The sequence below is a fragment of the Salmo trutta genome, chromosome 2 (assembly GCF_901001165.1).
Source record: "Salmo trutta chromosome 2, fSalTru1.1, whole genome shotgun sequence".
NCBI classification, from domain to species: Eukaryota; Metazoa; Chordata; class Actinopteri; order Salmoniformes; family Salmonidae; genus Salmo; species Salmo trutta.
This window is the reverse complement of record NC_042958.1, coordinates 10,279,134-10,292,361: the sequence shown is the minus strand read 5'-3', so window position 1 is coordinate 10,292,361 and position 13,228 is coordinate 10,279,134. Positions and strand designations below refer to the sequence as shown.

Sequence of the window (13,228 nt, the reverse complement as noted above, 5' to 3'; positions counted from 1 at the left end):
TGTAGATGTGGGTGTGTGTAGATGTGAGTGTGGTTGGTGTCACTGCACGTTTATTGTACATGTTTATTGCCATGCCATGTTGTCCTTAACCATGACGCATCTCTCTGTCCCTTGTCCCTTTCTATTACCCTCTCTCTCTCCCCCCTCTGCCTATCTCACTTTCTGTTTCTCCACAGACTTTTATAGTACTGAACAAAGGGAAGGCCATCTTCCGATTTAGTGCCACATCTGCACTCTATATTTTTAGCCCCTTTCATCCTGTTAGAAGAGCATCAATAAAGGTTTTAGTACACTCATATCCTTTCTGGTGGAACACTCAAAATTCCACCAACACTTGTCTGTTTTAGGAGGTGGGTTTCAAAATGAAAATCAATGAGCAGAGATGTAACATTTTGGACGGAAGTGAAAGCCTTGAGATAGCCTGTAAGAGCCTACTCTAGTTCAGTTTGTCTAGATAGATTGTAATGTCATTCTCGTTGTAATTATGTTGATCTTGTGTACTGATCGGGGAAATAGGGACTGGGAAGGGTGTTGAGCTGCTCAGATTTGAGCCGTTGGTGTTGCCTGCTGTCTCACTGTCAGTGAACAGAGTGAGCATCAGTGTCACGACTTCTGCCGAAGTCGATGCCTCTCCTTGTTCGGGCGGTGTTCGGCGGTCGAAGTCGATGCCTCTCCTTGTTCTGGCAATGTTCGGCGGTCGAAGTCGATGCCTCTCCTTGTTCGGGCGGTGTTCGGCGGTCGAAGTCGATGCCTCTCCTTGTTCTGGCGGTGTTCGGCGGTCGAAGTCGATGCCTCTCCTTGTTCTGGCGGTGTTCGGCGGTCGAAGTCGCCGGTCTTCTAGCCATCACCAATCCATTTTTCATTTTCCATTTGTTTTGTCTCGTTTTTCCACACACCTTGTTCTCATTTCCCTCATTATGTGTTGTGTATATAACCCTCTGTTTTCCCCATGTCTTTGTGTGGTATTGTTTATCTGTTCATGTATGCGCACGTTAGGCTGGTTAAGCTGGGTTATGTTAAACCCTTATTTGTATTTCATGTTAGTTTTTGTCGTGTGCTTTTGGGTCGCCAAATAAAAGGCTCCGTTTTGCTACCAACTATCTGCTCTCCTGCGCCTGACTTCCTATAGTCCTTCACGCATATCCTGACAATCAGTCCCACTGTTAGTTTGTAGTGTACTGTTTTATTACGCAATCAATGATTGAGAGGATTCTAAACAGGACTAGACTTATACTCTGAAATCAGAATATTTGAGTATCTCTTGAAAATGTCTCAACACAGAATTGTCCCTTGCCTTATGTGCAATGAACTCATTGCACGTAAGTCTGACATGTTAAAGTGGAAATTACACACTTTAGAAGCCTTTTTAAACTTCAAATACACTACAAGTTAGCATTTCCTGCAGTGCAGGAAAATTCTCAGCAACAAAAGAGTGATCAGATTAGGATCCTACATCTGTAATAGACTGGATGGTTACTGGTAGGTTATGTAATAGACTGGATGGTTACTGGTAGGTTATGTAATAGACTGGATGGATACTGGTAGGTTATGTAATAGACTGGATGGTTATTGGTAGGTTATGTAATAGACTGGATGGTTATTGGTAGGTTATGTAATAGACTGGATGGATACTGGTAGGTTATGTAATAGACTGGATGGATACTGGTAGGTTATGTAATAGACTGGATGGATACTGGTAGGTTATGTAATAGACTGGATGGTTATTGGTAGGTTATGTAATAGACTGGATGGTTACTGGTAGGTTATGTAATAGACTGGATGGTTACTGGTAGGTTATGTAATAGACTGGATGGTTACTGGTAGGTTATGTAATAGACTGGATGGTTACTGGTAGGTTATGTAATAGACTGGATGGTTACTGGTAGGTTATGTAATAGACTGGATGGATACTGGTAGGTTATGTAATAGACTGGATGGTTATTGGTAGGTTATGTAATAGACTGGATGGTTACTGGTAGGTTATGTAATAGACTGGATGGTTACTGGTAGGTTATGTAATAGACTGGATGGATACTGGTAGGTTATGTAATAGACTGGATGGATACTGGTAGGTTATGTAATAGACTGGATGGTTATTGGTAGGTTATGTAATAGACTGGATGGTTACTGGTAGGTTATGTAATAGACTGGATGGTTACTGGTAGGTTATGTAATAGACTGGATGGATACTGGTAGGTTATGTAATAGACTGGATGGATACTGGTAGGTTATGTAATAGACTGGATGGTTATTGGTAGGTTATGTAATAGACTGGATGGTTATTGGTAGGTTATGTAATAGACTGGATGATTACTGTAAGCTAAGTCAAGTGATGCTGTATATGACAAGCTAACAACACCAGCTTCTTTGCTCAGAGGATTGGGAAAGTCCATATGGAATTTTACTGTAGTGACAGTGCTTGACTTGGGCAGGAGCTCACGCTGGAACTGAGTACCAGCACCTCAAATGTTTAACTGCTTGTTCCTCTTATAGAATATTAGCTCAAAAGTATTGTGGAGCTCCTGCACCGAAATATAAGCAGGCACCCAAAATGAGTACCCAAAATGAGTACCGGCACCTAGTTCAGTTGAAGTCAAGCACTGTGCAGTGACCAAGGTCATAAGGTATCAGGGTACATGTTTGATTATTAACAAGGGATCAGTGAGGTTGTAGTCAGAACACTCTTACTTTAAAGGGGGTACAGCACTACAAAGCTGTGAGTGAAGTCATCAAAGAGAGAAGATAGAATATAGTCTGTAGATTAAGCCGTATGAGACCTTAAAGCGGGAAAAACCTAAGTAAGCATTCCATAAAGGGATGATAATTGAGGCAAAAGCTGCCGCCAAGATATGCTTTGACGACTGGCAGTTTGACAGGCCAGTTAGCGCGTAAGAAAACGCCTGTGTACATTACTCTAGCGGTTTATAAACAAACCCTGGGATTCCAGGCCTTAGCAGCTTTTTGGCAGCAGTCTGATTTGTACATAATGCTGAAATTGACTTTCTCATTAATAGTGTGGGAGCTCTGGAATCCTCTATAGAGCCAGGGTGCTTATCGTTATGGTGACTCATTTGAGTAAAGTGCTGTCTGTGAGTGTGGGAATTGAAACGAGCCGTCGGGATGAGAGAGGTACTTCATAGTAATGCAGTGCTTCCTCAGGCAAAAGGACTTATGACACGGCAGCCATTATTTTGACACTTCTGTTTTGTCAGTGGGTCATTTGATTGTGTAACTAACCAGGGGTTCTAAACCTGGGTCGCCTGTGGCTAGCCCTCTGAGCTGAAGCCTTAGCATTAACATGAGCAAGGTTATTCATCACCTGAGGGTGTTTCTGAACCACCTGCACTCATAGAAAAAAGGTGCTATCTAGAACCTAAAGTGGTTCTTCGGCTGTCCCCATAGGATAACCCTTTGAAGAACCCTTTTTGGTTCCAGGTAGAACCCTTTCGCATACCAAGTAGGACCCTTTTCACAGAGGGCTCTACATGGAACCCAAAAGGGTTCTCCCTGACACCAAAAAGGGTTCTCCGATGGGGATAACTGAAGAACCCTTTTGGAACCCTTTTTTCTTAGAGTGTATGAATACAAGAAACAATAAGGATGGAGAAAGTTCTCCCATACGAACAGCCCATTGCTTTTGGCGTAGCCTAGAGCTAGCCAATTCCAACTATTAATGCAAATGAGGGACAATTTACTCTATCAATAAAAGTTTGATAGACATATCAACCAATCAACATCCTAAAATATAGGCTAAATAGAACATTTGGGTCAGGAAATCAACTTTCATGCCACCTAGTTTCCATAAACGCCTTCTGAATTCCACCTCACTGGGTGAGTTTAAGTTGCATATTTAATATGTTTTTAAATAGGCAGTCTGGGATCCTCTAACCACTCTCCACACAGCACAGCAGATGATCTAATCTTGCCTATGAAATGAGAAGGGAGGTGGGAGCGGGATGATAATGCTGTTAGCACCATGGTGGCCAGGGCTAACCAACAGCTGAGGTATAATTGTTGGCGTCATTAGCTTTCGCCCCCCCCTCCCAGCAAACAGTTAGAATATTTGTTCTGTGATTGCTCTTTGCCCAACCTGGTCTCAGGGCAATTCGTAGGATTCGGTACTTAAATCTGTTCCCTCCATTTAGTTTGATGTACAGTATTACGTTACGTTAGGTTACATTATAAATGGAATAGCGGCCATACAATATCATACGAATTAGAGGACGTATAGTATCATTAATCTTACCCAGTCTTACAATAGTATACAAATTGGATGATATAACTTAACATACATCTTGGAGGACACATACAGTGCATTCGGAAAGTATTCATACCCCTTGACTTTTTACACATTTTGTTACATTACAGCCTTATTGTAAAATGTATAAAATTATCTATTTTCCTCATCACTCTACACACAATACCCCATAACGACAAAGTGAAAACAAGACATTTATGCAAATGTATAAAAAATAGAAATATCTTATTTACAGAAGTACTCAAACCCTTTGCTATGAGACTCAAAATTTAGTTCAGATGCATCCTGTTTCTATTGATCATCCTTGAGATGTTTCTACAACTTGATTAGAGTCCACCTGTGGTAAATTCAATGGGACATGATTTGGAAAGGCACACACCTGTCTAAATAATGTCCCACAGTTGACAGTGCATGTCAGATCAGAAACCAAGCCATGAGGTTGAAGGAATTGTCCGTAGAGCTCCAAGACAGGATTTTGTCGAGGCACAGATCTTTTTATTTATTTATTTAATTGTTTATTTAACCTTTATTTAACTAGGCAAGTCAGTTAATAACAAATTCTTACGTGCAATGACGGCCTACCCCGGCCAAACCTGGTTCTAGATCTGGGGAAGGGTACCAAATATTTCTGCAGCATTGAAGGTCCCCTAGAACACAGTGGCCTCCATCATTATTAAACAGAAGAAGTTTGGAACCACCAAGACTTTTCCTAGAGCTGGCCAACTGAGCAATTGGAGGAGAAGGGCCTTGGTCAGGGAGGTGACCAAGAACCCGATGGTCACTCTGACAGAGCTCCAGAGTTCCTCTGTGGAGATGGGAGAACCTTCCAGAAAGACAACCATCTTTGCGGCACTCCACCATTCAGGCCTTTATGGTAGAGTGGCCAGACGGAAGCCACTCCTCAGTAAAAGGCTCATGACAGCCCGTTTGGAGTTTGCCAAAAGGCACCTAAAGGACTCTTAGACCATGAGAAACAAAATTCTCTGGTCTGATGAAACCAGGATTTAACACTTTGGCCTGAATGCCAAGCGTCACTTCTGGAGGAAAACTGGCATCATTCCTACGGTGAAGCATGGGGGTGGCAGCATCATCCTGTTGGGATGTTTTTCAGTGGCAGAGACTGGGAGACTAGTCAGAATCAAGGGAAAGATGAATGGATTAAAGTACAGAGAGATCCTTGATGAAAACCTGCTCCATAGCGCTCAGGACCACAGACTGAGTCGAAGATTCACCTTCCAACAGGACAACAACCCTAAGCACATTAACAAGACAACACACGAGTGGCTTCGGGACAAGTCTCTGAATGTCCTTGAGTGGTCCAGCCAGAGCCTGGACTTGAACCCGGTTGAACATCTCTGGAGAGACCTGAAAATAGCTGTGCAGCAACACTCCCCATCCGACCTGACAGATCTTGAGAGGATCTGCAGAGAAGAATGGGAGAAACTCCCCAAATACAGGTGTGCCAAGCTTGTGGCATCATTCCCAAAGAGACTCAAGGCTGTAATCGCTGCCAAAGGTGCTTCAACAAAGTACTGAGTAACGGTCTGAATACTTATGTAAATGTGATATTTCTTTATTACATTTTTTTTAAATAAAAAATTTAACTACAACACTGAAATTGTATTTAACAACAATGTTGTTACTGAAAGGTTGCTGGATTGAATCCCCAAACTGACAAGGTAAAAATATGTTGTTCTTCCCCTGAGCAAGGCAGTTAACCCACTGTTCCCCAGGCACCGAAGACGTGGATGTCCATTAAGGCTGCCCTCTGCTCCTCTCTGATTCAGAGGGGTTGGGTTAAATGCAGAAGACACATTTCAGTTGAATGCATTTAGTTGTACAACTGACTACGTATCCCCCTTTCCTTTCCCTTTCCCATAACGTGTTAGCAATTTTTTGTTGTTCTCTTTACTCTGCTCAATGACAGTGATAATGACAGCAGGCAAACCAAACCTAAACGGGGTACAAGAGCATAATCATTATGTCTTTATATTCAGAATAGTAGCGTTGGGATGTATGTATATGTTGTTATTGAATCACCATTTTCCTTAACCACGTGCACGTTATTCAGTCTGTTCATAATGTGCACTATTTTGACCAACTGTTGCTTCATGGCCATGTCGGAACCAGAGTATTGGGCCAAGTATGTAGAGTAAGTATGCCTTGTCCTCCCATCTTCTCTGTCTCTCAACATTGACGCTAGCTTCTTCTGTGAATTCTCTCTTGTGTTCTTTCTTTTCTGTTCCCTCAAACCTCTTTGACTGTATTGACCCTCTGTGCCCTGTGTGTCCTGATGTAACGCTTTGCCAGGTGTTTGTTGCCTTGCCAACCACAATTAGCAAGTAAGTTCACGATTTTAGTGTACCCAGCTAATTTGCTAATTGCACTCTTGCTATGCTGCATCGGAATGAACAACCATGGGTGACACATACCGTTTATGCCTTCTTAAATTTTCATTAAAGGGATTCATATTTCAACCACTACGATAAACAAACAACTGAAAGCAAAATCAATGATGGAATTGGAATTATCATTCAGATGAAGTTTTATAGAAATGGGATCAGTAGAGTTGGACTTGGGTAAAATCTATCTATCTATCTATCTATCTATCTATATCTATCTATCTATCTATCTATCTATCTATCTATCTATCTATCTATCTATCAATATGTCTGGCTGGCTGGCTGGCTGGCAGGCTGTGTATCTATCTATTTGTAGTCTCTCTCTCTCTCTCTCTCTCTCTCTCTCTCTCTCTCTCTCTCTCTTCTCTATTCTCAACCATTCAGAGTATAAGTCCATCCCACACTATGGATTTGCTGTTAGGCAGAGGCATCTGTCATATGGACAGAGTGTATTTGACCCACAGACATGTAACCAATGTAGTGTAGTCCTCTATGTTATGAAAAGCAACCACCCTGTCTAAAGCCAGAGTCAGCCTGCCAAGTTTACCTTTAATGAAGGCAGCCTTTCAGCAAATGGAATCTGCACTGTCAACAACACACTACAAATCAGGCTGTTTATATTCTCACTCAAAAAGGGGCTCATTGGAACGATCTGTAGCATGAAATGACTCCGAACCAGTCACAGTCTCCCTTGTGAACCATTAACCTTACAGGAAGAACTGAGTCATTAGCTATGACAAAAACTAAAAAGAATATGGCTGTGCACTTCTGCCGAATGCTGCATCCTTCATCCCAGTGTCCTTCTACTCTGAAGAGTGTCTCTCTCTCACTCTCTTTAATTTATTCGATGTTACAATTAAGTGACTAATGTATTGACTTGGACTGATGTGTACTGTCAATTTAAAGTACAGTTCAATTTCCTGTCAGTCTGAGCCAAACCAATACATTACAGTGACATCCTGGATTTTAATGCATATTCTTGTCTTGTGACCTGCTTAACTCATCAAGGAGCCCTGCTGTCAAAGAGCTTGCTGTCTGTCTCATTCCCTCTGGGCTGACAAGTGCTGCACTGTCCATGCGCTTCTCATTCTTTCTGTCCTGTGTCTCTGTGTCTCCCTAAATCTGCTACATGTTTACCCCTCTGTCCCTTTCCTTCTTGGTTTCTTTCTTCTTTTTACATTTTATTTTATTAGAACTGCACTTGGAGTTGGGGCAACCATGTGAAGGAAGAAGGGGGGGGGGGGGTTGTCCCTCACCCTAGCTTATGCCATTGCTTGCTAATGTTTTGACCTTTTGTTCTCCCCTTCCCTTACCCCATACACCCACCCAGGTACACTTTCACTGGCATTTACACGTTTGAATCGTTGATAAAGATTCTGGCGAGGGGATTCTGTGTGGGGCCATTTACCTTCCTGCGGGACCCGTGGAACTGGCTGGATTTCAGTGTGATTGTCATGGCGTAAGTATCTCTCTTGTTACAGTAGACCTCCCTGTATCGCTCCTGTTACTGTGTGACCCTAACCTCTCCTTCTAACCTGCCCTCTCCTTCCTTCTAACCTGTCCTCTCCTTCCTTCTAACCTGTCCTCTCCTTCCTTCTAACCTGCCCTCTCCTTCCTTCTAACCTGCCCTCTCCTTCCTTCTAACCTGTCCTCTCCTTCCTTCTAACCTGCCCTCTCCTTCCTTCTAACCTGCCCTCTCCTTCCTTCTAACCTGCCCTCTCCTTCCTTCTAACCTGTCCTCTCCTTCCTTCTAACCTGCCCTCTCCTTCCTTCTAACCTGAACTCTCAAACCAATAGAAGACCTTTTATTCCTTCTCTAATACTCTTTTCACACTATTGAGCTGAGTCGAACTGAGCCGAGCCAAGCTGGACTGTGCTGGCCTGGTTATGCATCCACAATGTTGTAACAGTTGTTGGAACCTTTGTTGTAACAGTTGACGTAACCGTGCTGGAATGAAAAACGTGAAAGGAAAACATCTGAGCCAGCAGAGTACGGTTTGGGTTGGCATAATAGTGTGAAGACTGAATTAGAGTATTGTATGATATTTATTGTCTGACATGTTATATTCTGACCTCCGTCTATCTCTCCTCTATACTCCTTTGTCAAGTCCCTTTACGTTCGACTGAAAAATGTCACTGGAAGTAAAAGTTAGCGGATGCTGTTCTTACTTCCTCTTGTTCTTCAATATTGGAGGAGACTACAGTTCTATGAAAACAACTTGGTTGTTTTAAGTTGACACATATTTTTGATGCATCCATGTTACTTAATGATTAACTGAAAATCACTAACATCGGGATTAGTTACTGATCCAATTGAAGATGAATTTGAGTTGACAAAGTGCTATACGACTCAGATAAGAGGAATGATCCTCAACTCTGAAGCTTCAATTCATATTTGACCTCAATATCGATGGCTTCTCTTTGTGATTATAAAACAATTATATTTTCCTCAAAATTTGACTGTGACATTTGCATTACTGTAATAGAGGTATATTATACTTCAATCCTCTTCAATCCTTTTTTTGCCAACCATTGCAGTGCAAACTTTTACTTCCAAAATTGTACAATGCAACCTAAATTAAATTACCAAAATGTTATATTTTGCTTTGGTTGTGTGGGTGTAGAAAGCACTTTAAGTTGCTTTTGAATAATGTATTTTGCTCATGACCTTCTACTGTGGATGGTCTAAACACAGCACCTTTTTCTAAGGCAACAATTTTGAACACCCCCCCCATGCATCCCCCCGTACGATGATGAAGTGCTGATTTCCCTTTTGGCTTCTACAGTTTTATTTACGTCTCCTTCCAGAGGGCCAGTCGTCCTTGAACTGGAAGCCTCTGTGGGGTCAGATGGATCTTTAGCAGGACAGGAACACATAAGTCACCGACCCTCACAGCCCTCCTGCTAGTTTCTACGACAGGCTACCTTCCTTCCCGTTGCTGGCTTTATTAAATTCAGACTGATGACCGGAGAAGCGAATAACTCCCCCACCATACTGATAAATGTCCACACCCCCAACCCTGTGGGTTCCCATGGAAACGGAGGGATGTCATTCCCCTGTGGGTTGGTAGGTAGCCTAGTGGTAAAGAGCGTTGGGCCAGTAACCGTAAGGTCACTGGTTTGAAACCCAGAGCCGGCAAGGTGGAAATATTTTCAGTTCTGCCGTTAAGCAAGGCACTTAACCCCCAATAACGACTGCTCCCTGGGCGCCATGGACGTAGATTAAGGCAACCTCTCTAATTCAGAGCGGTTGTGTTAAATGGGGAAGACACATTTTGCTGTTCTACAAGTAGGCTGTGTCCCCGAGAGAAATAACGTGCCGTGTTAGCTATGAAGCTTTTGGGAAACTCACCTAAGACATGTAATAGGGAATGGAACGAGTTCAGTCCAGAAGACTTGATATACTGTAACTCACATAAGCAGCACATGGACTGGCACCACACTGGTTTTTCCCAAAATTTTCTGGAATCTCAGCTGTCTCTTGGTTTGGAGACACACTAACAGCAGTCGTAAAGGTCAAAAGGGTCCCTCTAAATATTTATGCTGTGCTGTTTCTGTCCTGTTCTCCAGGGAAACAACACACTAAGACGCAGTGAGCAGTGCTTAGCCTACAGTCGTCTTTCCTTTTTTGTGTTTGACCAAATAACTGTAATTTGATCCTGCAGGTTGCTAACCGAGTCTGTTAAAGTAGGCAATCTCCAAGCACTTCGAACATTCAGGGTCCTCAGAGCATTGAAAACTATTTCGGTAATCCCAGGTAAGAGGGAGTCTCCCCTGCTGCTGCAGTGTTACCGAAAAAATGGGTTGCATCTTCTATTGTCCAGTCCACGTACTGTTACTATTCTGTACAAGCCCCTCCCCCCTCTTCCTCCTCTCTCCAATCCAAAGCCACTCCCTCTGACCCTTGACCTCTAGCCACATTCCCCCCTCTTTTCTCTCCTCCAATCCTGGCCCTTCACCTGTTGTGTTTTGCCTGTCGTTGGTGCTTTGTCATTGTGTCTGCTTGACTTTCGCTTATTGCAGATATGTTACTGAATTTGTGGACCTGGGCAATGTCTCAGCATTACGGACATTCAGAGTCCTACGAGCACTGAAAACTATCTCAGTCATCCCAGGTGAGAAGGGAGTTTCAAACACTAAGACACCACCCACCGCTGGAAGAACTAAACCCCCCGGCTACGTTCCAATACGTCCTTATTAGCACACTACTTAGGATGAAGCAATGCATTCAAAGTGGCCTGCTAGTGTGGGTATTGGAACATAGTCCCTTGTCATTTCATTTTTGTTTCTGTTGCCTAAATAACCAGTGAGTGGAAATGCCAGAGGTGTAGGAAATGAGACCTTTGGGTTGGGCAACCTCTGATTCAAAATGGAGGATTCTCACATTTTTAGGTACTCTATAGAATATGTTTGCCTACAGTTTGTTTTGTATTAAGATGTTAAGTTTGTATGTCAGTCATTTATTAAAAATAAAAATAAAATAAATGTAAAAAATCTAGTGGTCATGCATCCACCTGCTTGCTATATGCAAACACTATGCTATAGACATCAACAAAGTGAATGTAGTCCATGGATAAAGTTTCTGGCCTGAAGCCCAAAGATCATGTTACCTTTGGGGTGGCAGGTAGCCTAGTGGTTAGAGCGTTGGGCTAGTAACCAAAAGGTTGCTGGTTTGAATCGACAAAGTAGAAATCTGTTGTTTTGCCCCTGAACAAGGCAGGTCCACACACTCACTCTTCCCTGGTAGGCTGTCATTGTAAATAATATTTTGTTCTTAACTGACTTGCCTAGTTAAATAAAGGTTAAACTCAACAGGTCTCATTCACCCTTAGTGTTTAACATCAAACATGCATGGGAATAGTCAAATACCACTTCATATGGTAATAATATCTCAATTCACAACAGACGCTCCCCATTCAGAATGGATTTCTACTCAAGTAGGACTAAATCTTGTTTGGATGAAATAGCTGTACAGTACCCTTAGGAACATATAGTGCAGTATATTTCTGAGCAGGACCTTATATGATTTAGGATCTTAATTTGATCACCTTGTTGTTGCAGGAAATGTCATGCACAGCACGAAATGCAAACTTGTAGTGTATTCATGGTCTAAAAATACTTCTAAAGTTTGGAATTTCCACTTTAAAATGTCCGAATTGATTTGCTCTAACATAAAATGTATCTACCCCTACAAAAAATGTAATTAATTATAATCCAAACAATAATTCACATTTTCTGTTGCTGCAGGATTATTTTCCTGCTGTGATAAACTGGCCAAATTAAGATCCTACATCTGTAATCCTACAGTACATAACATGTCATCTTGACCTGACCAGGGAAAAACCCTCAACCCTACTTTTTACTTTAGCCTAACTAGGGCCTAGAGTTTTTCCTGGTTAGGTCACATAGGGATTGCCAGTACCATAGGTACCCAGTATCTACTCTGAAGGGTCTAACTTACATCAGTCATGGCCCAGGTATTCCACCACTACTTCCTGTTGTCTGGTGCTCTTCAGAGACATGATGCGTCAGGCTCTTCACGGCTGACCTCCTTTGGCCCACGCCGTCTGCTGTAAATGCCAGAGTGGAAGTGATGGCTTAGAGGCTGTCAATTCTTCTTTGTGTTCATACTGTACTGTGCAGCATTCTGACCCTGCCCCAGCTGCACTACCTTTAATCCAGTAGGAATCAGGATAGTGAGATAATAGCATAGGCTCAGATGATATATAGTTAGCTAGCAAACAAAATGCTAAGAAAGCTTGGAAATGCTTTGGGCACACTCTGAGACAGGGTTAAAGTCTAAATATGTCAGTCAGCCAGCCAGCCAGCCAGTCAGTTAGTCAGCCAACCAACCAGCCAGCCAGCCAGCCAGCCAGCCAGCCAGCTAGTCAGTTAGTTTGTCAGCCAACCAGCCAGCCAGCCAGCCAGCTAGTCAGTTAGTTTGTCAGCCAGTCAGTTAGTTTGTCAGCCAGCCAGCCAGTCAACCAGTCGGTTCGTTTTTCAGTCAGTCAGTTGGTTTGTCAGTCAGTCAGTCAGTTATTTTGTTTGTGAGCCAGTCAGTCAGCCAGCCAGCCTAAACTAGTTCAATTAGATGGTTTCACTCATTATTTTGGGAAGTGTCTGTTGTCAATGAGCATACATTGTGAATTTGCGGTACATTTTTTAAATCTCGAAAAATGTTCTTCCTGCTGTGGTTAGTTTGTTTGCGTTAGCTTTCTTTTTGTCTTCACTGTGGTGTTGGTGTCTTTGTTGTGTGTGTGTGGCTTTGTTGCTTTGATGTTCTGAATTTGTTACTGTACAGTATATTTAATCCATGTCATGTTTATGGATAGTGAGTCGTTGTATTGTTCCTAATACAATAATTATAATTTGTATAATGTATTATACATAGTAATCCACTGTACTTAAGTAACTGGTATTACTATACTGTATGTGATTGTAAAAAGTAACCAGACCACTAGCTTCCAGAATTTTTTATAATTTTTTCAAAATGTTTTGTTAATAAATTACATATTCACAATAACCATAACTTCAGATTCTAGATCTAAACCAACTCCTTATGATTACA

At 42.2% G+C, this 13,228-nt stretch overlaps 1 protein-coding gene across 5 annotated transcripts in view; it reads left to right on the top strand.

Annotated features, from left to right (window-relative positions):
- Window positions 1-13,228, top strand: part of LOC115150314 (sodium channel protein type 4 subunit alpha B-like) — a 181,173-nt gene that overhangs the window by 44,017 nt on the left and 123,928 nt on the right. For 4 of the 5 annotated variants that reach the window (XM_029693503.1, XM_029693512.1, XM_029693476.1 and 1 more), the window contains 4 exons: window positions 177-295; window positions 6,321-6,410; window positions 7,991-8,119; window positions 10,684-10,775. In XM_029693503.1, the coding sequence (XP_029549363.1) occupies window positions 177-295; window positions 6,321-6,410; window positions 7,991-8,119; window positions 10,684-10,775 (430 nt within the window). Of the gene's footprint in view, window positions 1-176; window positions 296-6,320; window positions 6,411-7,990; window positions 8,120-10,325; window positions 10,418-10,683; window positions 10,776-13,228 lie in introns of all 5 variants that reach the window. The other variant, XM_029693493.1, reaches the window with a different exon arrangement.